Source organism: Psammomys obesus, unplaced genomic scaffold (genome assembly GCF_907164565.1).
Source record: "Psammomys obesus unplaced genomic scaffold, mPsaObe1.curated_primary_1811, whole genome shotgun sequence".
NCBI lineage: Eukaryota > Metazoa > Chordata > Mammalia > Rodentia > Muridae > Psammomys > Psammomys obesus.
This window is the reverse complement of record NW_026596433.1, coordinates 5,960,692-5,988,672: the sequence shown is the minus strand read 5'-3', so window position 1 is coordinate 5,988,672 and position 27,981 is coordinate 5,960,692. Positions and strand designations below refer to the sequence as shown.

Here is a 27,981-nt window from a genome sequence, read left to right as displayed (position 1 = left end):
ATAGTACAGACAAGTCTACCATCCAAAATTATGGATGAGAGAAAGAAGAGCAAACCACTACTCAACAGATGACATAATCTCAATTTGAAATACTTAATGATTTCTTGGTTTGACATAATTAGATATTCTCACTCCTAGAAGAAATGTGGCCTTGAAAAACAAAGAAAATATAATTGAAATTTTATACCATGGTATTATAATTAATATACATTGCCATGCATCATTCTCTGATCAGATGGCTCATTGTGATCAAAGTGTGCATTTTTTAAATCACTTTAATAGGAATGTCAAGAAGACACAAATAAAAAATTAAATGTAAAGGAACTAATATAAATAAAAACATAAATGTAAAAAGTAAAACAAAATTAAATGGTTTCATGTGAGCACTATTTAACAGAGGTAAGAAATGGGCCAATACTTCCTCTACCTCAGCTCTTTCTTCACTGAACTTTTCACTGTGGTCAAGTGTGGAAAGACAAAGAGGCAAGTTAACTCATATAATTTTCTTATGAATACTATTTTAAGTCTTGCTTTGTAAAGCCTTAGTACTTTCTAAATTAAATTAGATCCACATAGAAATATATAATTTATGACTATACATATAAAGGCTGAAATAGCCTAAAAGTACTCTAGCATATGCTGAGAGGTAGAAAAGATGAGTTCTCGAAAACAATCATTATAAAGAATTCTTTTTTTTTTTTTTTTTTTTTTTGCCACGAGGAACACTCCCATCTCTTTAAAATACATATTCTACTCCCGGTACAGCGGGTGCAGTATCATTGCAAACAGCTCTATCTAGTTTCTTATTATAAACTATAATTCCAGGCTTTATAGCTCGGCTCTTTCAGAGTAAAGTATGCTGGGCAGAGACCAAGCATACAAATCGTCAGCCAAAATACATGAAATTTGGTCGAGCTGTCCTTTTTTGAAGAATGTAAATTGGAGCACTCTGCTCTGCATGCACAGTGCTTGGCAGGGTCCTGTATGAAGGCCTTCTGGTATCGTGACAAAACCCAAAAAGTTTGAAAGGAGAAATTTTATTTGGATAGTTGTGTGTGTGTGTTTTTTTTTTTTTTTTTTTCTAAATTTGAGAAAATTTTAAGTACTGAAGTTAGGTTTCAGTTTGTGAAAAAAAAATCATGTCACATTCTATACTATAATCTATACAATGTCTACAATCAAAGTGTGTGGGGAATGGAGACTTGATGGTAGATCTAATATTCACAGCACTTGAAGGAATCACTGAATCATGAAAGCCTGTGTGATTATAGGCTTCTGTGGCTACTGAGTGATAGTGACTTAGATTAACGTGCATTTCAGTCAGTAAGCTGTCTTTATAAATATTGCTTATGAGCCGCTGGAACAGAAACATAATTTAGCATGAAAGACTATAGATATATTAACCAGTAGAATGTGGTTATATACATATCATAATATGTATATATTCCTTGTAAAAATTCCTTGAAATAGCTCAGTGGCAGGCTCTCTGATCACCTCCCCTCATACCTGGGAGGAGGGTGCAGCCTTGCCAGACCACTGGGAAAGACAATGCAGCCAGTCCTGGTAAGAACTGATAGGCTAGGTTCAGATAGAAGGGGAGGAGGACCTCCCCTATCAGTGGACTGGTGGGGAGGGCATGGGGGAAAAAGAAGGAGGGAAGGTGGGAATTGGAGGAGATGAGGGAGGGAGCATAAATAATACTAAAATAAATAGAAAAAGGAAATAACCCATAGAGTTGATGGGTTCGTTTTGGTTTTGATATTTGGACAGTACTATCATTGTTTGTGACACAGTGATACTTGAAGTTGATCAAGTGTCAGAGTAATACAGGGTAGAGTATTAGAATAATATAATGTTATTCTTATTTCCAAATATTCTGCTCAGTTGATGGCTCAGTACCTTTGAATGACCTTGAAAACTTGCCTCAGTAAAAAAAAAAAAGAAAAAAGTGTCTATTTTTATAAACAATGGCATTGAGGAATTAAGAGAAAGTGGAACAAGGTTCTTGTTTTTGTGAAACTTGTAGAAGGAGTTTCCAATTTTATTAATAACACTGCTTTTAGGTTGTTGAGGGAATGCCAGGGAGTAATCCCAGAAAATATCAAAGGTATCCTTATGTGGAGAACATTTCTAGTCATCATTGCTTCATTCAAATATTATTTATAGCAATATAATACCAATAAAAATCACCTTTCACTCCATTTTACATGTTCTAGATCTTTAATGTCTATAGGAAATTCTTTTAATTATTTGACTATTCTTTCTTTTAGATATTCATTGATCAAAGCATTGTTTCTCGAAGAAATAAACTACATTCACATAGTCTTTCTATAATACTGTACCTGAAGTTTCCCAATGAATCTGTTTTTCTTCTAGCTGCTAATGATATTGACTACTAAAATCAATATACAGAAAACATAATGATCTCTACCAGTTGACTTTTATTACATCTTCAGAGAGCTCCGATATCATTTATTCTGACTCCAGTTTTATTTTTCTTTTAAAAACCCACTCCCATGTTTGTTTGTAGGTAGAAAAGGGAGAGAATAGTGAGGCAAAATTCAAGTAATGCATCATTTTGACACATCCGTTGTTTGGTCAGTGGTGTGCAGTCTGCTATTTCTGATATAATAAATGTTTACTGTATTTCCACCTTAATGAAAGCTCTAGCCTTCTGGACTTCTTTTTGAATTTCCATGGCATGTGAGAGAAGAAGACTGTTCAAACTAATACAAAGTAAAGTGGGATGAAAAAAAATTAGATTCAGGAACAGCTACCTCAATGTAGCTTTCTCAGAGAATCAATAGAGAGCTACAGGGAGCCTGGTGCAGCAAGAGTGACAGCTGTTGGGTCAATTAAAAAAGGGAAATGAGTAGAAGGATTTGAAGAGAGGCAGGCTTTTGTTTGTGGAGATGGGGACATTGTGTGCTTTTATTTTAGAAGAGTTAAATGAAAGGTTTCTTTAAAAGTCTTAGAATAGGGTACCTTGTGGCCATGCTCTATGTGAATGGTGGCAAGATTGCAATAGTCATATTTGATAAAGTAAATACATAACAGAAAAGAAAGGATTCATTCAAGCAATAAATATGAACATTCATTGAAGGATTTAAAATTGCAACAAACTTCTAGGAAATGTTTGAATGCATGCAGAAATAGTCCAGACTCATAATTTTAGAAAAAAATTCATCTGACTCAGTTTCTTCAAATGTTCAGTAAACCTTGTGGGAGGTTGCTTTCTTACCTTATGCAAACATTTTTAATGCCTAAGTCTCCTAAAATAAGTTTTTATTATATTTTTAATTAGTTGTCTATGTGTGGAGTGGTGGGCTGTGTGCATTTGGCTGCCATGTCTGAGGAGACGAGAAGGAGTGGAGTCGGAGCCCGTGGGCATGGAGTTAGAGCAGGTGAGTCACCCTAGTGGGTGCTGGGATTCCATGCCACTGAAAAATAGCTGTCATTACTTTTAACTACTGAACTTTCACACATTTCTAAAAATGAGCCTTCCACTATGACAGTGTTGACGACTGTGTAAATGAAGCCCATGTGCAGATCGCGATCAATTTAGAGGGAGCCAGGTCCCTGAACTCATTTCTTTACCATTGTTGTTGTTATTTATTATATTTTATTCACTTTGTATCCTGACTGTAGCCCCTTCCCTCATCTCTTCCGAATCCCACTCTCCCTCCTTCTTCCCTCCTATGCCCCTCCCCTACTCCACTGATAGGGGAGGTCCGCCTCTCCTACTATCTCACCCTAGCCTATCAGGTCTATCAGGACCATCTTGGCTGAACTCCTTTCTTAACACTGACCTTAGAAAAGGCTGACCATGCTAGGAGACCTTCTCTAACTCAAATGCTTATTTGTTATAGGAAGTTCTCTCTCTCTCCCTTTCTCTCTCTATTTTTTTCTCTCTCTTTCTGTATGAGGAATTGAACATAGGACCTAAAATGCTTGAAAATTACTGTTTTCCTGAGCTTAAGAGCAGCCATATAACACACACATATATATGAAAATCATATATATAAAACGGAATAAAAGGACTCTTAACCAAGTTTGAAAGTATATGTTAAATCAACAAAACTTTCAAAATTATAATTCATAATATTATTATTATACATAAGTTTCCCATTGATAGCATTATTGCATACTTTTGAGGGAAATGTTTGGTGAAATTTAAATATTGATATTACCTATCTGGTTGAAGCATTTTCTTCTAAAATTTCTAGGGTTCCTATCAGCTGCCCACAAAAGTTCCTATTTCATCTTAGAACAGCTGTTTTTATTATTGCTCTTGTTATTATTTCTCTTTTAAGACACTATCATGAACTTCCTCCTTTTTCACACACATATATGTTTACTCACTGTAAAAAAAGAAAAAAAAAAAAAACAACACATAAATGTTCAAGTCCCTGCCAAAGGGATCAGTTCACATATGGGCAGAGGTGGTAAATAACCTTAATTCTAGCACTCAGGAGACAGAGGCAGTGGATCTCTGTTAAAGCCAGCCTGGTCTACAGAATAAGTTTCAAGACAGCCAGGGCTACATAGAGGAAACCCTGTCACAAAAATAAATAAATAAATAAATAAATAAATAAATAAATAAATAAATAAATAAATAGAAATCATTCAGCCTCAGTTATATTTTACTAATATTCATTTACTAAATGAGCACTCCAAATTTATTTACAACTTTAAAAGATAAGAATGTGTCCTTGTTATCTTCAAATCTTATCTTGAATATTTTTAAGGTAAGTTTTCAAATAAGTGAAAGTAAATACAAGAACAGAATGTGTCTATACAAATAGCATGTTTAACTTTAATGAAATTAGAAATAAAATAGGCAAATAAAAATTTAAGAAAATTTAAAATAAAGTAGGTGTCTCAGTTAGGGTTTTATTGCTGTGAAGAGACCCCAGGACCATGGCAAGCCTTACAAAGCCAAACATTTGATTTGAGGCTGGCTTACAGTTTCCAGGGTTTAATGCATTGTCCTCATGGAGGGAAACATGGTGGCATGCAGGCAGACAGGGTGCTGGAGGAGAAGCTGATGCTGCTAATCTGTAGGCAACAGAACAGTGTGACTGGACACGGCTTGAGCATGTGACCTCAAAGCCTGCTTCCACAGTGTCATGCTTCCTCAAACAAGGCCACACCTGCTCATATAAGGCCATACATCTAATAGCGCCACTTCCTATGGGCAAAACATTCACACACATGTGTCTGTGGCGGCCATTCCTGTTCAAACCACCACAACAGGCAGATGAAAATGCAGTAGCCATACTGATTTAGATATTAAGCACAAATGATGAATGATATTGATAGTGTATAATATAATCAGATATTAGTATATAAAACTTAGTATTTTGAGAAAGAATTAAGAAATATTAATTTAAAATTTTACATTTCAAATTTAATCAATTGTGCATTGTTAGAACATTGATAAGCTTATTAGTCTTCACTTAAATTATAAAAGAACATGTTTATGAATATCATGTATATGCAATATGATATGATATACATAAGAAAATTGTCAGTACCATAGCTTTTATTAGAAAAATTTTAATAAGTATTTATGCATCATGAGAATTAAAAATATTTTTCTTTATTAAATATTGATATTTACCTACTGGTTATATTATATTGAATTAATAATTTAAAATATAGTTTTAAAAATCATATAATTTTATATAAATAATAAGGATGTATCTAGTTTTGTAACTCAAGTAAAATTTTTTTAGTCTTTCAAATAAAGTTTTAGGACATGCATTATTATTTTGTCATAATTTCAAAGACAAATATCTGAGTTTAAAACTGTTTAAATTCTGAGGGAAAATATCACTAGGGCTCAAGAAGGCTAACATATCAATTAGTATAAAAAAAGTAAAATTAAACACATTAATTGCTCAGTATTATTAAACAATCACAATTGTCATAGGCATTTATGAGTATATGACACCAAAAATGATGAATATTAGGACAAGATAATCATAAAGTTTGGGTTTGATGTGTAATTAATGTTAAAGGTAAAAGTAGTATGAGCTTTCAAAAATAATTTTAAAATAGATGGCTTGGAATGCTTCCATTTTTACTTAAATTTCCAAAAGTCTGATGAGTTTGTTTCTGTATAAAAAGCATATCTGACGGTAATATTTACATTTCCAGGCTAATTTAGTCATTTCTTGTCTTGATATTGACACTACATTTAAAATACAATACCAAAAGTGAGAAGACATAATGGTTCAAGTTTGTCAACTGTTAAATTTAAAGTTTGTAATGATCTTTCAAAAATATGTATTGATGCTAGATGTGAAACTCTTTTTTTTCTTTTTATTATTATTATTAATTATTTATTCATTTTGTATCCCCTCATAAGCCCTTCCCTCCTCCCCTCCTGATCCCACCCTACCTCCCCTTTCTTCATGCATACTCCTCCCCATGTCCAATGATAGGGGAGGTCTTCCTCTCCTTCCTTCTAATCTTAGTCTATCAGATCACATCAGGAATGGCTGCATTGTCTTCTGTGGCATGGTAAGGCTCCTCCCCACTCAGGGGGAGGTGATCAAAGAGCAGGCCAATCAGTTTATGTCAGAGGCAGTCCCTCTTCCCATCACTATGTAACCCACTTGGACACTAAACTGCCATGGGCTACATCTACCGCCCAGATGCCCCTCAACTGAAGAATGGATGCAGAAATTGTGGTACATCTATACAATGGAGTATTACTCAGCAATGAAAAATAAGGAAATCATGAAATTTGCAGGTAAATGGTGGGACCTGGAAAGGATCATCCTGAGTGAGTTGTCCCAGAAGCAAAAAGACACACACGGTATATACTCACTCATATAAACATACAACATAGGATAAACCCACTAAAATCGGTACATCTAAACAAACTAAGAAACTCTTTAAAAAAATATCTTTGCACTTGTAGGAGAAAGCCAAAGGAAATTGTAGACATTTAAAGAATTATAACATTGCTAAATATTTAAACTGGAAAATACTTGTAATTACTTCATGATCTCTGAGGTTTATGGGATAATCACAGTTTTAGCCAAGAACCTACTGCCAAATGAGTTCAATTTGCATCATCCTGCTTCATGTGTGCTCTCTCAAACTATGAAATAAATTATGATATATACTGAAATTGAGATTTGGAATGTTTTCAACATAACTCAGAAACCCTTTAAAATGTGTTCTCCCTTGTAAAAAGTGGCTCACTTTCTGTAGTGAGGTTTCATCTTTAAAACACCGAGGGTGAATCACAGCTGTTTGTTATGAGGATGGGGCTACAGTGTCCAAAGTGTAAGACATCATCACTCTCAATTTCTTTCTTTATTTGGACTTTGAAATTTTTTTTCAACAAAAAACAGGGAGAGGTCAATTTACCTTTTACCAAGCAGTTGTAGTTTCAAGTCTCAGCTATTTGCCTAATAATGTGACAAATTATTCACTTTAATAAAAATTTATAACTGAATTTCAATACCATGAACAAGACCCTTGCTCTATGGTCTTTTTAATAGCTATTCCAGCAGGTCAGTCCTGATTTTACTGCAGTATAATAAAGTTTAAAATTTAAAAACTTCTTACTTGAAGATCTATGTTTCACAAGAAAGAAGAGACCAACAGCTAGTTCTCTTCAAACTAGACTAAGAAATGTCACAATATAATTTCTACCACATTATACTGATCAAACAATCAGAAATAAAATAAAATTTAAAGGAGGGGTCTTATTTCTCACTAGAAATGGCAGTATATTAGTTGCCATCTTCAATTAGCTAAGCCTTTTTTTATCTGTAAAATGCACCTGTAACAAAGTATCAGACATTAGTAAGTGATCAGGAAGTGTTTGCTCTATGAAATAATTCTAATTAAATGATTGTGGTCATGCCAATCATGAAATGGGGTACTGAGACGGATCATCAGTTAGACACAAATTTTGTTCTTCCCAAGGACTTGGGTTTGGTTCCCAGCATATACATTGGAGGCTCACAATAGTCTAGACATCCAGTACCAGGAGATATAATAGTCTTCTCTGGCTCCACAGGAATGCATGTAGTGCACATATATAATTGTGTAAAAGCTCTCATAAAAATATATTTATATATAAATATCATATTTATAAATATATAAATGATATATATAATATATGATATGATATATTAATATGTATATGATATATAAATATAATATATAAATATATCATATATATGATATTTATATATAATATATTATCATAAAAATATCATATATATATGATATTTTAAATTGTCTCTAAATAATCTAAAACGCCCTATCAGTTTGTATAAAGAATCTATAGTGTTTGTAATATCACCAACAGATTTATCTATCCAGTAGTGACTTACAAAGTTTGAATTACCTGAAACAAGTTTACCAAAAAAAAATATCTTTCAGATTGTGCTCAAAGACTTCATTGTTTTTATTTATTTTTATTTTTTAAATTAAATTTTTATTTTTTTACATTAATTACATTTTATTCACTTTCCATCCCAGCTGTATCCCCCTTCCTCATTCCCTTCCAACCTCACCCTCCCTCCCTCCCTCATCTCCTCCCTGCCTCTCTCTAAGTCCATTAATAGGGGAGGTCCACACCCCATTGCATCCGACCCTAACTTATCAAGTCTCATCAGGACCTGATGCAATGTCCTTCTTTGTGTCCAGGCAAGGCTGCTCCTCCCTCAGGGGATTGGTCAAAGAGACAGTTCCTGTTCCCCTATCTTGAAACCCACTTGGATACTGAGCTGGCAGGGGCTACATTTGAGCAGGGGTTCTAGGTTATATCCATGAATGTTGCTTGGTTGGAGAAACAGTCTCAAAAAATACCTCTGAGCTGAGATATTTTGGTCCTGCTGCTCTCCTGTCCTTTCCAGGTCTTACTAACTACTTCTTTCATATGATTCCCTGCACTCTGCCTAAAGTTTTGTTATGAGACTCAGCATCTACTTTGATAACCTACTGGGTAGAGTCTTTCAGAGGCCCTCAGTGGTAGGTTCCTGTCCTGTTTCTCATTTTCTCCTTCTTCCAATGTCCTTCCCCTTTGTCTTTCTAAGTGAGGATTAATCCTCTTACCCCTGGTCCTCCTTCTTATTTAGCTTCTTTAGGTGTACAGATTTTTAATATGTTTATCCTATATTATATGTCTAATATAAGTGAGGATATACCGTGTGTCTTTCTACTTCTGGGATTCCTCACTCAGGATGATCTTTTCTAGATCCCACCATTTGCCTGCAAATTTCATGTTTTCCTTTTTTTAAAAAAACATTTTTTACTAAATTTTTTATTTTTTATATTAATTAATTTTATTTACTTTGTATCCCAGCTGTAGCCCCCTCCCTCATTCTCTCCCAATCCCACCTTCCCTCCCTCATCTCCTCCCTGCCCCTCTCTAAGTCACACTGATAGGGGAGGTTCTCTTTCCCTTTCATCTGACCCTAGCTTATCAGGTCTCTTCAAGACTAGCTGCAATGTCCTCCTCTGTGGTCTAACAAGGCTGCTCCTCCCTGGGGGGTGGGAAGGTCAAAGAGCCAGCCACTGAGTAGTATTCCATTGTGTAAATGTACCACAATTTCTGTATTCATTCCTTCGCTGAGGAACATCTGCATTGTTTCCAGGTTCTGGCTACTACGAATAAAACCCCTACAAACATGTTTGAACAAATATCCTTGTTATGTACTTGAGCATATTTTGGATATATGCCTAGGAGTGTTATAGCTAGATCTCAAGGAAAGGCTATTGCTAATTGTCTGAGAAAGTGCTGGACTGATTTCCAAAATTATTGTAAAAGTTTACATTCTCACTAGCAATGGAGGAGGGGTTACCCTTTCTCCACAACCTCTCCAGCATGTGTTGTCATTTGAGTTTTTGATCTTAGCCACTCTGATAGGTGTAAGGTGAAATCTCAGGGTTGTTTTGATTTGCATCTCCCTGATGGCTAAGGACCTATTGTATCCTATCTGACTAAAACTGGACCTCAACAACAACAAAAATAGCAAAAAGCCTACACATACATGGAAACTGAACAACTCGCTACTCAATGACAGCTGGGCTAGAAAAGAAATTAAAGACTTCCTAGAAATCAATGAAAATTAAGGCAGAACATAGCTAAACTTATGGGACACATTGTTTTTATATATCTTCTTGGAAATATTCTTATTCACTCATTGAATGAGAATGTTAATACTTTGCCATTAAACAGCTAGTTCACCTTGCTTGAATATTGAGAAGTTCTGTAGCAAATGGACTTACAACAAAAAGTTAAATGTTGTCTTCAGCAGAGTAAACTCCATAGGAAACCTAACACCATTCCCATTCAGTCTCTATTCTTATGGCTGACAGTGGTCTGACTCATAAGAATGAATAAATGAAAAAGATAAATTAATAAGCAAACAAATAAATAGGGTTTGCTAAATAATGTGGTAACCCATATTATGTAAGATGAGTAAGTGGAGTTAATTAACAACCCTAAATATCAAATATTAGTTGCAGTTTTCCTTGAAATCCTAAGATCTTTTAAAAGTACTACACTATATATCAGCATTTCTTATAAATTATTTTAAGAAAATAATTGGAGTGGAATGGAGGAATGCATCATGAAATACGACCCAGCCAATTAACCCAAATGATGGTGCTATATTACAACCAGTTCTTACAGAATCATTACATAGGCACATCACTACAACTATTCATTGAAAATTTGCTCATCCTAATTATCATTGGAGGAAGGGTGTACTATATGTGGAAAGATATGTGAAAAGAATAATGTAGTTACAAACCTGGTTCTTTTAAACTCTCACCATAGAACTATAACCTTGGCAAACCTCTCAGTCTCTCTTCCTCAGTTTTCTCAAATGTAAAGTGGAAGTATTGTTCTCATGTTGAAGAGTCATTATAAAGTGGATGAGAATATTTGAAAAAAATCTTCCTAGAGAAATGCCTTTGAAATAATTTTTCAAGGTATTTTCCTGGTAAAGCATTTATTATGGAAATTATAATGAAATATGTATCTTGCCTAGACTAGAGTCAATGAATGGTATTTTTCTGAATACCCAATTCACTGCTTCCCATTTAATCCTCAATCCCATAATTCATTACTCTTTTTATTTTTATTATTAGTTACACTTTATTAACTCTGTATTCCAGCTTATCCCACTCCCTCATTCCCTCCCAATCCCACCTTCCCTCCCTCATCTCCTCCCTTCCCCTTTCCAAGTCCACTGAAAGGACCTCCTCCCCTTTCATCTGATCCTGTTTTATCAAGTATCTTCAGGACTGGCTGTAAAGTCCTCCTCTGTGGCCTAGCAGGGCTGCTCCTCCCTTGGGAGGTGGGGAGGTCAAAGAGCCTGCCATTGAGTTCATCTTAAAAAAATGAATATCCCACCATTTACCTGCAAATTTCATGATTTCCTTATTTTTCATTGCTGAGTAATACTCCATTGTATAGATGTACCACAGTTTCTACATCCATTCTTCAGTTGAGGGGCATCTGGGCTGTTTCCAGCTTCTGGCTATTACAAATAAAGCTGCTACAAACATGGTTGAGCAAATGTCCTTTTTGTGTACTTGAGCCTCTTTTGGATATATACCTAGGAGTGGTATGGCTGGATCTTGAGGAAGTGCTATTCCTAGTTGTCTGAGAAAGTGCCAGATTGATTTCCAGAGTGGTTGTGCAAGTTTACATTCCCACCAGCAGTGGAGAAGGGACCTGGAAAGGATCATCCTGAGTGAGTTGTCCCAGAAGCAAAAAGACACACACATGGTATATACTCACTCATATAATCATACAACATAGAATAAACCCACTAAAATCTGTACATCTAAACATACTAAGCGAAATAGTGGACCCTAACTAAAATGTTCAATCCCCATCCTGAAAGGCAAAGAGGATGGACATCAGAAGAAAAAGAAAACAGGAAACAACCTAGGAACCTGCTACAGAGGGCTTCTGAAAGCCAGAAGAAGAAAACAGGAAACAACCTCGGAACCTGCCACAGAGGACCTCTGAAAACCTTTGCCCTGCAGACTGTCAAAGCAGATGCTGAGCCTGATGGCCAACTGACAGGCAGAGTGAATGGAATTTTATATAAGAAGTGGGAAATAGTAAGACCTGGAGAGGACAGGAACTCCACAAGGAGAGCAACAGAACAAGAAAATTTGAACACAGGGAACTTCCCAGAGACTCATACTCCAACCAAGGACTATCCGTGGAGATAATCTAGAACCCTGACAATGCAGCCACTTCTGATGAGAACTGATAGACTAAGATCAGAGAGAAGGAGAGGAGGACCTCCCCTATCAGTGGACTTGGGGAGGGGCATGCATGCAGAAAGGGGGGGGAAGGGTGGGACCAGGAGGGGAGGAGGGAGGGGCTTATGGGGGGATACAAAATGAATAAAGTGTAATTAATAAAAGTTAAAAAAATGAATCTCAGTTATCATAAGGGTAGGTTTTCAAGTCTTCCCAAGAGGTGTTACTTATTATGATTGACTAAATTACTAAGTCATAAAGAAATTTTATCTATATACTGATTCTTTGTTGAGTCATTTAATTAAATTCATGTATTATGAACATGTTTTTAAATATTTTTAATATGTTAATCAACTTTGTATCCCAGCTGTATCCTGCTCCCTCCTTCCCTCTCAACCCCACCCTCCCTCCCTTATCTTCTCACTACCCCTTTCCAAGTCCACTGATAGGGGAGGTCCTCCTTCCTTTCCACCTGACTTTAGCTTATTAGGTATCTTCAGGACTGGCTGCAAAGCCCTCCTCTGTGGTCTAGAAGGACTGCTCCTCCCTTGTTGGGGGACGGGGGAGGTCAAAGAGCCAGCCATTGAGTTCATGTTAGAAATATTCCCTGTTCCACTTACTAGGGTACCCACTTGGATACTGAGCTACCATGGGCTACATCCGAGCAGGGGTTCTAGGTTATATTCATACATGGTCCTTGGTTGGAGATAGAGTCTCATAAAAGATCTCTGTGTCCAGATATATTTGGTCCTTGTGGAGTTCCTGTCCTCTCCAGGTAATATTAACTCCCCCTTCTTTTATATGATTCCCTGCACTCTGCCGAAGGTTTGGTTATGACTCTCAGTATCTGTTTGATACACTGCTAGGTAGAGATTTTCAAAGGTCCTTAGTGGTAGGCTGTGGTCTGTAACTTGTTTTGTCCTACCACCAATGTTGATCCTCTTTGTCTTTCTAAGGGAGGGTTGATCATTTTACCCCGGGTCCTCTTTCTTGTATGAACATACTTTTATCATTTAAAATCTAAAGCAGGATTGATTTTGTAGCACTGGTGGTGAGTCTCTCACAGCGACTATCCACGCATAAATTGACTTCTCCGTGAGATTGCTTTGGAATGAAGCCTGTTAAAATTGTTGACAACTGAATGGCTTAGCTCGTGGTGTTCATCTTGTATAGCTTTCCCTATGAGTCCCCAGGTGTTGTGTCACCCCTTCCCACTCTCACATTTTTCCCCTCAACTGTTTTTTCAGCTGCACTGGGAAGCAGTCTTTGGAAGGCTCCTGTTTCCCTTAAAACCTCCTCCTGAGTCACCCTGAGGAGAGGCCTCTTGGGTATACAGGTTTCCTGATCTGACAACTGCTAGTGTACCCAGTGTTTTTAGGAAAATAGACAAATGTGCAACCACGTTTTATAACTTATTTGTGTCCTAAACACCAATATTTTTTTTCTGTTCCTATGTTTGAAGCCATTACTCCTGGCATAATCTGTAATTTTCTTTCCCTTTCTTGGACGTGAAACTGAGGCCAAGCAGTCTCCAAATGGAAATTAGGTAATATTCTGTCTTCTTAAAACATACCCACAAAATACACTCTTACTTTGTTTGGAGACAGTTACATGCCAAACTTATCAGAAAGTTCACAGTTGTGCACAGGTATTTAAAAATCTCCCCTAGAATTGCTTTAAATGTTTTGTGATATGCTCATGAATGTCTGATCTAGAATTTCATTGGCTCTCCTCAATCAAGATTAATAATTAAATGCTATGTATTTTTTCTTCCCATCTTGAAAGTTGAGAAAACATAATTAAATCTATGGCAAAATGTTGTAAGTATTATTTTTGGGAAAGAGTATCAATTAGAAGTTAAAAATCAATATTAACGATTTCTACATGAAAATTGTGAAAACACTTTTTCTACAGTCAAGAAAATGTTTCTTTGTGTTTGCTACTGTAATCTTGTTGCAAAATACCATATGACAATCACCTAAGCATTTTATTTTCTAAGTGAGAAAAGATTAAATGTGAAAAACTCAACTATTTATAGTATATAATATCTTAAAGGAAAATAGTTTTATAATGGTGGTTTCATTCGTTATATAAAATGAAGCTTAGCAATCAGTAGAAATAATAATATAGGTAGAAAATGATGCAATTGAAACCACAACAGTGATTCAATATACATATATACGGATATGCTTTGCTTATACATTCAACCTATATTTAACAACATAATAAAAGATAATAAAGCATTGAGTTTATTGCCTTAAGTCAAAATAATGTAACCTTTTATTAGAAGCTCTTATCAGCTTTGTGTTTACATAAATTGTATGGATGACATATGTTGGATATTTAAAATAACTTGATATGTTAGCTTATTAGGAAGTTCCAGTGTAGTAGACAATGGTGTCCATTTGAGCATATGAAATTAAATATGCTTTGGTATTGCATGTGCAGTATCGATAAGACTTGGCATATCTGAGATCAAACCCGTAAGTAAAGAAGAATTTCAGACAGAAACAGATATGTGACAATGTTTTTGGCTTAGAAATAAAAATATAAGTATAACTGAGGGAACATATAAGGTAAAAATAACAGTGTTTAAAGAAAAAACCTGGGAAATTTAAAGTAACATTTTATCATCGTCTATCAAGAGGCCCGTTTTTAGGCCCAAGCACGAAGAGCAGCCAAGGAATCTGGGATGTGTCAGACTAACACCTTTGGGGTGAGAATAGCTGAAGACAAAAAAAAAAAAAAAAAAAAACCAAAAGTGTTAAAGATGAGAGCTATGGAGACACAACTCAGGTGCAAATAGGACAATAAAACCCAGAAGAAAAAAAAAAAAAACCAGGAAAAAAGGTAAGGAAAGGAAAATAAACTGGAAATAGAATAATGAATTAAGTTCAAGGTATAAAGAAAAGGGGAGAGGAGGAAACAGGGCAAGGAAAATGAAGTTGTTGCAGCAGGGATATGCCAAGGAATCATCTTGTGAATCTTAGACCTCGACATCAGCTAGCCATAGTTGATAAAGTCAAATGTATATAACAGCAGGTTGACACCGGTCAAGATGGCCACTGTCAGTTTGCGGTCCCAGCTACACACTGTGTAGGAGCCACCGCAGCTTGAATCCTTTCCTCGATTGGGCTGGCCACGAAATCCCGCACTGAACTGGTACAGAGGCCAGAGGACCATGGCGGTGGAGTACAAGAGGACACATATGAAAGATATGCTTCTCAAGAAGTTGGGGAAGGTGATGGTAAAATTCCCCAAGGTCGGCAGGATGACCATCATGGTTAGGATGAAGCTTATGGAATACATGGCCACACACCATTCCAGGGCAGGTTCGTGCCTGTACAAGTATCGGTTGCTGAGGAAAGCAAAGATGAGGCAGGCTATGAAAGACTCAATAATCTTGAGCATCCCCGGCGGAGTGGTCATGTAGCTAGCACCATGACCAGGCCTTTCCAGAGTCCAGATCACTTCTGTCGCGTAAGCCAAGCAGGCGATGCAGGAGAAGATACTGGCTCTGATAGCCTGATTTTTGCCGTATCCATGGGACATGAACTTCACAAAGGTGGTAGGATAGATGATGGAAGATGTCAGACAGAAGAGGGTGGCATAGCAGGCACAGGTGATGGGGATTTCCAGCCAAGCCTTGGGGAAGCGGCTGTGCAGTCCAGTCAACTCCACAATCAGGATTATCAAGGTCACGAAGAAGCTGAAGAACCAGGAGAACAGGCACCAGTTGCCCATGGGGCCCGCCCAGGCTTCCATGTGGACCACTATTGAGAAAGTCACGCAGGAAGATGACAGCTGCAGCAGACGAAGAAGGCCCAGGGCCCGGAACAGGGCCTGAGGGGAACTGACAGTAGTCATAGACTCGAGGCCTGGGGTTATAGATGTCGTAATTTTGGTGTGGATCACCTTTACTGGCATCTAGCTGAGGACCGGACAGAGAAAGTTCCGGATTGTGAAGAAAGATTGACTCTCAAACTTGAAAAAGTCTGGTTAGAATACGTTCCCAGACCATGGCTTCTGAAGTTGTTCATGCCGTTGGTCTTTCAAAGCTCCTCAAAGTGAAAGCGAATTTGTGTCTTAGGCAGTTATGCGTGTTTTAAAGGCGGTAGGGGTTGGGGGTTAGGAAGTACGCTCTGTACTTCCCCTTTAAGTAAAAAAAAAAAAAAAATTCCATAAAACTCCGGCAGTCAATAATTTACAGCATTGCTTGAGGCTTTAAGTACAGACCTTCAGTTCCTAAACCGCTGCCAGACTTGGAAATTGCTCAAGAATTTTTATCAGGCTTATTAAAATCTCATTACCTAGAGTCCATCCTAAAGGAAGCAAGAAATGGATGGATGTCTTTTCTCCCCACTCTCTTCTGTGTATCAAACGACAACACAACACACACACACACACTCGCAACTAGGTGGAAAAACCACATTGTCTTAAAGACAACTCTGAGTATTTTAGTGGGACAGCTATGGTGTCCCTCATGTCTTGGTGTTAAAAATGGACTCTGCTAGGTTTAAAGGCTTTATAAGGCTTTTTAGAAAACTTTTTTTCCTAGTTCTAAAAGAAGATCACTAAGTAGCCTTATTATTATTTTATCGGCTCTTTGCGATAGGTTCTCATTTAGCCCAGGTTAGCTTGAAACTTGATATGTAGCTAATGCTGGATTTAAATTCTTAATTCCCCTATCTCAGCCTCACAAGTGCTGAAATTAAAACTTTTTTTGTGTGTGCCACTATTGTAGCTCTATTCTTCAATAAGGAAGTTCCTTAGGAGTTATTTTTTTCTTTCTTGAGTGGATGGGGCGATAAGGGTTAAGGATAGCAAAGGAATGTGCTGCATATATATGTGTCAGTGTTCTAGTATTTTCTAGTTTTTTTTGGTTTCCTGTGTGGTATTGACATGCTTTATGTAACACACATTCACACATATATAAATATCTACACATAAATGTATAAAGAATATTTTTTTGCTTTTATTAATTCTTTGAGCTTTGAGTTTCTATAGCTTCTGTTATAAGTCATAGAATTCTTGTCTTATTCTTCTTTAGCCAAACTCATCACCTTTAAAAAAAAAATCTCAATATAAAGATAACATGAAAAATATTCAATACTACTGATAACTATGTAAATTCATTGTGGCCACAATAGCCAAGCAAAATCAGTGTTTCATCTCCTAGAGTTAGTCTTAAGTCAAATCAGAGAGTGGTCAATTATCCCAAGGTCTGTCTTGCCACTAGTGTATCGGTGGACATTTTCTTTCAAGCCCGCCATTACTGTAGCTTACAGTGCTCACAGATGATTAAGATGAAAGATCACATTTCTCCTCCAGTGTTTCACAGCATTTTTCATCACTATGAATGTTAACCTGGATGGATGAAGTTTCTGTATCAATTCCACCTTAATTTCTTCATTTCCTGTGACTCATTTATGTAGTATTTTAAGCAGTAAGATTTTACTATCATTTTTTTCTTCATTCCTATTGTAGTATGTTTTGCTTGTGTGTATGTCTGTTTGACATGTGTGTGCTTGGTCCCTGTAGAGGTCAGAAGAGGGAATCAGGCACCCTGAAACAGAAGTTGCAAGCAGCTGTGAGCCACTGTATGGGTGCTGGGAATTGGATCTGGGTCCTCTGCAAGAGCAGCCAGTGCTCTTAACCTCTGAGCCATCTCTTCAGTCCCCATTGTCAAGTTCTTGAAGGTAATACAGAAGATGGACAATAGCTAATAGTGTTTTTTGGGGGGAGGGTTGGGGGGGTGACCTCTCAGGCCATCATCTGTAAAAAAGATAACCCTTTCTTGCAGCATGCTTTTTTATTTGTTAGTCAACACTTTATAGGTTAACTTCATTTAGACTCATTTTATATGTATATTATATATTGTATATCTTATATATGTTTATGTGTATATTTTAGGACACTTTTTTGTAAGTTTCCATATGACTTTTTCAAAAAGTATTTTTTGTTAATTATGCTTCCTGTATTTGTTCCTCTACCTTTACCTCTTAACCTTAACACCTTTTAAATCTTATTCCTTATTTGAAAACTAACACCCATGTCCCCTTGGTCATTGTGGAAAAGGGGGCAGACAGATGGTAAAAATGAGAGTCAGGAGATGTGGACTAGGAAACAGTCTTTTCTGACCATGACAGGGAGTTGCATATATAAACTCACTGAGGTTGTAAAATCATGTTCAAAATTCACACAAGGGCCAACAGGTAGTGTGTTGGTGGTTGAAAATTCCCACTCACTGGTGAGTATTTATTGGCTGCTGCTCCTAGCATGTTTACAACACATTAATGGATGACCAATAATTAAGAGTATATGAGCAGCACAAAATGAACTTAATGGTTTGGAAAATAAGACTGATACTCTAACCAAGGACCACTGCATAGGTATAGCCCATGGCAACTAAGTCTCCAAATGGGTTCCATAGTAAAAGGAACAGGGACTGTCTCTAACTTGAACTCAGTGGGTAGCTCTTTGATCATCTCTTCCTGAGAGGGAGAGGAAGCCTTACCAGACCACAGGGGAAGACAATGCAGCTAGTCCTGAGGAGAACTGATAGGCTAAAGTCAGATGGAAGGGGAGGAGGACCTCCCCTGTCAGTGGATTTGGGGAGGGGCATGGGAGAAGAGGGAGGGAAGGCAAGATTGTGAAGGGAGGAGGTAGGGGGCTACAGCTGGGAAAAATAGTGAATAAATTATAATAATAATAAAAAATAACCTCCCCTTGAAGTGGGGGGCAGCCTCATCAGGCCACAGAGGAAGACAATGCAGCCAGTCCTGATGAGACCTGATTGGCTATAGGGTTAGATGGAAGGAGAGGAGGACCTCCCCTATCAGTGGACTAGGGAAAGGGCATAGGGGTATAAAAGGGAGAGAGGGCAGGATTGGGAGGGGCAGAGAGAGAGATCTACAGCTGGGTTACAAAGTGAATAAATTATAATAAATAAAAAAATAAATTAACAAAAAGGAAAAAAAGAGAGACTAAACCAAGATAGAAAATTATGTGCATGTGAAAAGGGTGGATCTGGGAAGATTTGTGGGAGAACACTAAATATGAGCAAAATATATTGATTGCATGAAATTCCGAAATAATTAATATAAACGTAATCTGTATTATTATAAAACTTTCTTTATGTGTCCATGATATTTATTTTGTGTGTGTATGTGTGTGTAGGTGTGGGTGTGGGGGCGCACAGGCATGCAGGTTTACACTGGCCTTCAAAGGGCAGCTTCCAGTGTTGGGCTTTGGTATTTGACCTAAGGCCTACTCCATGAGAAGGAACTCATAGCTTACAGTGTTTGGGTAACCAAGAATCAGAGATATCGCAGAGACCTAGAGTAAAACCAAATACTACTAGTCACAATAAACAAATAAACAGACAAGTAAATAAATAAAGAAAATGATTCCTAATGATACTCTCCTCTACTTATAGATCAGTGTTTCATTTAGTCATCATCTGAAACTCCCTCTTGCGGCAGATGACAACAGATGCCCAGACCCTCAGGCAGACGCTGAGGAAGAGAGTCTGAATTGGATGTCTGTCTTCATCAGATCAGATCAGCTCAGAACCAGGATCAGATCATGACCTCAGGGAAGAGGAGTCAGAAAACATGTAAGTGTCAGAGGAGAGAGGGAACACCAAGAGAACAAGACCCTCTGAATCAACTAGGCAAATCACATATGAGCTGTCAGAGACTGGAGCAGCAGGCAAGGGACTTACAGGGGTTTGCAAACGGTCCTCTGCATATTTTAGCGATTAACTTAGTAGTTTTATAGGACTCCTCAGTGGATATCTGATACTTGAGTATGCTCTTGGGATTCTTTTCTTTCTCTTGGTTTGCTATTTCCAGCATAGATATGATAGGTTTTGCTTCATCTTATTATATTTTATTTTGTCCTGTTTGATTGTTATCTCTTAGAAGCCTGTTCTATTCTAATGAGAGGTAGGAAGGGTGTGGATCTGGAGGGTGGGGGGTGGTGGCAAAGAACTGGGAGGAAAGTATAATCAGAATTTATTGTTTGAAAAAAGAATCTGTTTAGCAATAGCAAAAAAAAAAAGAGCTTAAAGCAAAAAAAAAATGATTAAAAATAAACTTAGGTACTGAAGAGTTACTAAAGTGTATGCTCCATTTACATCAGGTAGGGTGCTAAAATTTTATTGAAAATTATCATCAACATATTCATAATAACCAGAGAAGTCAATCATGGGAAATGATGGGCGTTGCTAGAGCAGAAATACAGAAAGTGATTCTGATTATCTTATAGAAAAAGAACACTGCTAGAAGTGTTTACGTGCAGTTACTTCAATTGCCAGTGAAAACAAACAAACAAACAAAACGCTCTTTGGCAGAATATAACTGAATGTGTGGAATAACATCAACAACAACAACAATAAAAAATCGAGAAAGAATTCGTGATTAATTGTTTGGAAGAAAAATAAGCCATTATCAGTCAAAATGTTAGTCACATCTCAGTGTGAGGTAATCAGAAGTTAACATAAACGAGAATGTACAGTTGTCACAAAATCTAAAACATTTGGGGCACTATTTTGCTGTCAGGAGAGAAAATGCTGTTTCTGTCAGACTACAGCAACATCTCCTTCAGCTACTTCGCTGGTCCGATCATGTTTCATTTATAGTGTTATCAATGTGAGGTTTTTGTTCCTTTCATATTACTTAAGCAGCTACTTACAACTAAAATCTTGGTTGCTTTTGTTTTGTAACATATCACATGTAAAGAGTTGTTCATACACAGATAAATACAGACACAAAGAAAGAAAACAATTCTCACCTTATAGGAAATAAGATATAGTTTATTCTGGAGACATTTAGAATGAGCATGGCTGAGGAACACAGGGTGCACCAAGTTTCATGTTTCAACTTGGAGAAAAACAAACAAACAAAAAAAGATATAAATTAAGGCAGGTTTAAAGTACATTGGTGGGCACATCAGAGAGGTAGTTTCAACAAAACGGGACAAGTGTTTCTACAGACCTCAGATGCTATCTGATGACATTCTTAGCTTTTGTTTGATGAAAGCTGGTTGTCTGCTATGTTAATAGATTACAAAATATTTTTTATCTGTTAATTACATGGTGTTAGTTTTAACAGAGAAGTAGGGGGCTAAAGCTATCCTGAGATAAAGTAATTGGCCCCTGGACCTGTAACATCCTAACCTCTGAAAAAACAGCTTCTCTTCAGGAATTTTCATTCACAGAATACACAGTAGCATCAATCCAGGGTTGAGTCCACATATGAAAAGTGAAGAACAGGTGCACAAAGGCCAAACACCAACTAAATTTAAGGAAGATGACTTGTTGGTTATGGACATGAGAAAGAAGATTAGATGTTTCTAAGAAGAATATTCAGGTCTTCATTAGTGACTCGATGACTGAACAGCTTGTAGCAATGTTTTACTTTATATAACTTTGGGAACTGGTAAGAGATGATGACTGAAATTTAAATTTTGTTTGTGGTGATTCTATGTAATCTAAACTATGGAAATTTTAAGCCACAAATGTTTTAAATTAAGCAAAAAAAAAAAAAAAAAAAAAAAAAAAAAAAGATATGCTGCCTAGAAGATGGTAGACACTCTGCTTAGCAAACTGAATTGATATACAAATGAGGACTGAGACAACTGAGGGGCATAATGTTTCAAGTGCAAAAAATCTGAGTTTGTGTCCAACAAATGAGTGAAGAAATGAATGAATGAGAGAAATATGCTTAAAACACACACATGGAATATATCAAGTAAGGATTATAAAAGGTTTAAGAGACACTAGAAATAAAAAGCCAGGAAAAGTATGGGTGTGTAAGATTTTTCTCTTAAAGAGGAAGAAAGGAAACACACAGTCAGAATTGTGAAATCAGACTGAAAACATGTTTCAGAAATTGGCTGAGGAGTAACTGATGAATTGTCTAAAAGAGAAAGTCATTATACCGTCAATGTTTTCTCTCAGAAAATGAAACTGAGTTTCCTGGCTGAGTGGGAAGTAAGAGCCTGGATGTAGCTCATGATTTCAGGATGAACTGAGGTTTTCTTGGTGACTGAGAATAATCTCCCAGTATGAATGACTAGGAAATATGAAGCTATAGAAGTTTTAAAAAGAAAAAGGAGAGCTAGCATATTAAGGAGATGGGGTGAGGGCAGTTAGAACACAGGAGAGTTGAGACACTTGTTCCCCTTACCCAAGGAACCCACTTGGAGACAGAGCTTCCATGGGCTACATCTGAGTAGGGGTTCTAGGTTATCTCCATGCATGGTCATTAGTTCGAGTATCAGTCTCAGAAGAGACCCCTACACCCAGATTTTTTTTTTTTGGTTCTGTTGATTTCCTTGTGGAGCTCCTGTCCTCTCTGGGTCTTTCTATCTCCCCCTTCTTTCATAAGATTCCCTGCACTCTGCCCAAAGTTTGGTTATGAGCCTCAGCATCTGCTTTGATACCTTGCTGGGAAGAGTCTTTCAGAGGCCCTCTGTTGTAGGCTCCTGTCCTGTTTCCTGTTTTCTACCTCTTCAGATTTCTGTACTGTTTGCCTTTCTGAGTGAGAATTTTTCATATTATCCAGGGTCCTTCTTCTTCTTGCTTAGTTTCTTTAGGTATACAGATTTTAGTAAGTTTATCCTATATTATATGTGTAATATCCACTTATAATTGAGTATGTTCCATGTGTGTCATTCTGCTTCTCCAATACCTCAGTTCAGATGACCTTTTCTGGTTCCCACCAGTTGCCCACAAATTTCATGATTTCCTTGTTTTTAATTGCTGAAGTATTAAACAATTAGTATTCCTTGTATTAACTTATTAGTAACTTATTTGTGTTTATTTGTATGTTTGGTTGATTGGTTTATTGGTTGGTTAATTTAAAGACAGATCTTGCTGTGTATCTCTAGGAAGCTTGAAATAGTCTATGTAAGGCCATGCTGGCATGAACTGATAAAGACAACTCCTACCTCTAAAATGGTGAAGTATCACCATGTGCTTTATATACTCATTAGGATTTTGTATATTTATGAATGTAAATAATATAGTGAATTTCCAGGAAATAAGGATGTACAGTTCATTGAAGTCTCTACTGCAATTCCCCTTACCCTTCTTTGGGATGCCACCATAATGCTGTCACTTAAAACTCAGAGGAATTTTTCTTACAACAACAAAGTCAAATTGAACTCAGAATTTTTATATCATCAATGCATTAACTTTTACTGTTGGAAAAATAAAATCACAAAAAGGTATTTCCAGGCACATTTTAGTTTTTGCACAATAGAAATAAACTGTGTGTTGCTCAGTATGGAAAGAACACTGGAGTGGGAAAGTAGGCTAGGTTTTAATTGAGGTTCACATTCTGAGTGTTCAAGGTACCACTGGACGTCAGGCTATGGAGTGTGATGGCTGAGCTACGTACCAGCTTTCAACCACTTGCTGGTGCTGAAACTAGAATAGGTTATTAATGTATTCCATCTACAGAGTGGGTTGATTTTTCTAACAATTGACTGAGAGAATATCCATAAAGTGGTTAGAAATAGGACTGGAGTTAGGTAAGGGGCCAATAGTTGATGCGTATATTTAACCCCATGATATCACTGACTCTTCCTAACTCACAACATTTCAAGTTCACACAACAAACCTATACTAAATTATTAAATAATATATGTGTTTTTATCAAATATATTTAATGTATAATTAGTTGCTTTTACTGCATTAAAATTATAAAACTTTAAAGATTAGTAACAATGACCTGCATGAAGAAATTTCAGTTGGCTTTATAATTCCATCAAGAAAATGTTTTGAAAATGCATAAGAAACAGAGTTACAGAACAAGAAAATTTGAACACAGGGAACTTCCCAGAGACTCATACTCCAACCAAGGACTATTCATGGAGATAACCTAGAACAAGATCAGAAAGAAGGAGAGGAGGACCTCCTCAATCAGTGGACATGAGGAGGGGCAGGCATGCAGAAAGGAGGGGGGAGGGTGGGACCGGGAGGGGAGGAGGGAGGGGCTTATGGGGGGGATACAAAATGAATAAAGTGTAATTAATAAAAGTTAAATAAAAAAATAAACTACAAAAAAAAAGAAACAGAGTTTAATACTTTGAGTTGAAGTGAGTTTATTTATCTTTTTTTCTAAGGCTGGAGAAATGGCTCACAACCAAATGATAATATTTTGTCACAAACAAAACAATTAAATATGTGTTTAAAATTATATAAGAGTAAAAGATAAAAATTGCCCCCTTGTAAGTATGACTTGTGCTGTGATGGTGTGCATTCTTGAGAAGCTACAGGATTCTTACTTGACTGTGTTTTTCAGACTGTATTTGTAAAAATAGTACAACTTTTAAATGTCTGGGGTTAACAAAGTTTCTTGAAATATTAAGTGTACAGTCAACTAGTATTTGAAATATTTTTTTCTATTGGATGAAAAATTTTATAACTATATAATTTTCATATAACTATGCAAAGAATATCTTTCGGAGAGAATGTATGTGTGAATGAAGACATGATTTTATGTGTGCCGGAAATCATAATTCAGACTCCTTACTGATGAAGCCATTTCTCCAGTTGACAACTGTCAAAGCCATCTGAAAAATCACATGAATATTAAGGCACTGTTCACTAGCACATTTGGCATTTTGAAGTCAGGCAAATAGAACTCATGAAATATGAAAGGAGTGTGTTCTGCCGCTTTGTGGAAAATATTGCCATTAAGATGATGTATAGAGAAACTTGTACCTTCATCTGCTGGGAGTACTCAACTGTATTTTCAATGGGCTGCATTGCTTGCTTTGATAGTGTTCCATTGGTTTATGACCTCCTTTTCTCCTAGATTTAGGAGGTCCCAAAGCTAAGCTTGTATGAAAGACTGAAGTTATTTTCATGTTTATGTTTTAAACACAGAGAAATACTTTTACTGGTATTGTAACTATAAATAGGTTTCTAGCCCACATACTAGTAATCGGCCAGGTTTGTTCCTAGGCACATCATGTATTGAAAGTTTGAAAAGTCCAAATTTATTAGCATTATTTCTATAATTCTAGTGTCAGGACACTGCTTGTCCAGCGTAGTGACATTGTGCACTTGTTACTTTGCTTGAAACCTCAACCTTGATGTAACATACAAAATCTTACAGCTAAACCACTTGGAGCAAAGCAGTTCTTTTCAGCTTATCCTACTTTGAAATATCAAACAAGGAGTTCTTATTCTAAAAGACAAATATCAACATAACACATTTAAAAGTGTTAACATTTTGGGAATGTGGAAAATTATACTGAATATTAATAATTTAGTTATTATAGATATTTGATACTATTAACCTTAACATTTCTGTTCTAAAATATTCTATGACATTTTAATTTATCTGATGTGAAGCAAAGTTATTTTTCTTTTTTTAATTAAAAGGAAATCGTCTCATTAAAAGAAAATCTTACCTACTGCTGCATCAAGAGATATAGAAGGCATGAAGCACATGATCACTATACACATCTTATGTAACTCTTCTGTCATGTTCTGTAGTACAGTCACCTTTTCTTGCACTAATTAAGGGAGCAGAATTATGCGAGAACATATATTTCTTTCTTAACCACTGGTTCTCAGTCTGTGGATCGAGACCATTTTTGAAGTTGAACTACTCTTTTACAGGGGTCGCCTAAAACTTTTGGAAAACACAGATGTTTACATTATAATTCATAATAGTAGCAAGATCATACATGTAGTAGCAATGAAAATAATTATATGTGGGGGAATCACCACAACATGAAGAACAGTATTAAAGTATGGCAGCATTAGGAAAGTGGAGAGCCACTATTCTAAATGGATTCAGTAGGCTATACATACTTGTATAAAAATATATTAACACAAACATATTATATATCAAAAATCACTAAGGAAGAATGGGTCATGAATTTGGGAGGGAAGGTGAGACACAGGAGAAGTTGGAGAGGGGAGAAAGAAGGGAAGAACTGATTAAGATGCAGTGCTCATGCATGAAGTTTAAGAAATGATTAGTAAAGAAATATTTTATTTGTAGTACATTCTTAGAATTCTATGTCTTTCAGAGGCCCTCTGTGGTAGGCTCCTGTGCTATTCCCTGTTTTCTTCCTCCTCTGATGTCCATCCTCTTTGCCTTTCTGAATGGGGATTGAGCATCCTAGTCAGAGTCCTCCTTCCTGATTAGCTTCCTTAGGTGTACAGATTTTAGTATGTTTATCCTATATTATATGTCTAGCATCCACTTATGAGTGAGTATATACGTTGTGTGTCTTTCTGCTTCTGGGATAGTTCACACAGGATGATCTTTTCCAGTTCCTACCATTTGCCTGCAAATTTCATGATTTCTTTGTTTTTTATCGCTGAGTAATATTCCATTGTGTAGATGTACCACAGTTTCTGTATCCATTTTCAGAGGAGCATCTGGGCTGTTTCCAGCTTCTGGCTCTTACAAATCAAGGCAAATGTTGAGACTCATAGCCAAACTTTGGGCAGAGTACAGGGAATCTTATGAAAGAAGTGGGAGATAGTAAGACCTGGAGAGGACAGGAGCTCCACAAGGACAGCGACAGATCCTAAAAGTCTGGGCGCAGGGGTCTTTTCTGAAACTGATACTCCAGCCAAGGACCACTCATGGAGATGGCCTGGAATCCCTGCATAGAGTTAACCTATGGCAATTCAGTATTCAAGTGGCCTCCGTAGTAATGAGGACAGAGACTCTCTCTGACATGAACTGATTGGCCTGCTTTTTGATCACCTCCCCCTGAGGGGGGGCAGCCTTACCACGCCACAGAAGAAGACAATGCCACCACTCCTGATGAAAACTGATAGACTAGGGTCAGAGGGAAGGGGAGGAGAACCTCTCTTTTCAGTGGGCTTGGAGAAGGACATGGGTGGGAAAGAGAGGGTAGGATTAGGAAGGGAGGAGGGAGAGAGGTACAGGGAGGATACAAAGTGAATAAACTGTAATTAATAAAAATAAAAATAATTAAATAAAAAAAGAATTCTATGTTCTTATTCCATTGGAAAATACAAGCAGGGTAATTGTATATATGGAGTTATCAGGTCTGAATTTCTATTGGAAACTCACTGTTTCTAACTATATGCAAGATATTCTCATGTGTGTGTTGATACTGAATTTTTTACACATCCAAAAGTACACAGAGATAGAAACTCACTCTGTCTCTCTCTTCTTTCATTTTGCTGCTCTGCCTCAGACTCTAACTTACTTACTCATACAGTTTTCTTTAAATTATATGTCAGCGAGTTATATTTAATTTGCCAGAGGAGGACAATGTAGCTGGTTCTGATGAGACCCGGTTCTGATAAGCTAGGGTCAGGTGGAAGGGGAGAAGGACCTTCCCTATCTGTGGACTTAGAAAGGGGCATAGGAGGAGATGAGGGAGGGAAGGAGGAAGGGAGCTACAGCTGTGATACAAAGTGAATAAACTGTAATTAATATAAAAATAAATTTTAATTAAAAAACAACATAGTATAATTTGTTATTACATTTTTTAGTTGTTTGTTTGTTTTCCAAGACAGGGTTTGTCTGTATAGTTGTGACTGTGTGGAAACTAGGTTTGTAAATTGGCTGGTCTTGAGCTCAGTCATCTGCCTGCCTCTGCCTCATGAGTGCTGGGATTAAAGTCTTGCATCATCACTGCTCGTCTCACCGTTGCATCCTAAATGGATACCCTTATATCCGTAGATGAATGGATACCCTTATATCC

The 27,981-nt window shown here is 36.8% G+C and overlaps 2 protein-coding genes across 2 annotated transcripts in view; both read right to left on the bottom strand.

The window, feature by feature from the left end:
* Galntl6 (polypeptide N-acetylgalactosaminyltransferase like 6) overlaps positions 1 to 27,981 on the bottom strand; it is a 1,222,499-nt gene that overhangs the window by 951,690 nt on the left and 242,828 nt on the right. The gene's annotated exons all lie outside the window — the stretch shown is intronic.
* Positions 15,265 to 16,188, bottom strand: LOC129669594 (myeloid-associated differentiation marker-like). Its single transcript, XM_055597886.1, has one exon. The coding sequence runs from the start codon at positions 16,186 to 16,188 to the stop codon at positions 15,265 to 15,267; it is 924 nt and encodes a 307-aa protein (XP_055453861.1).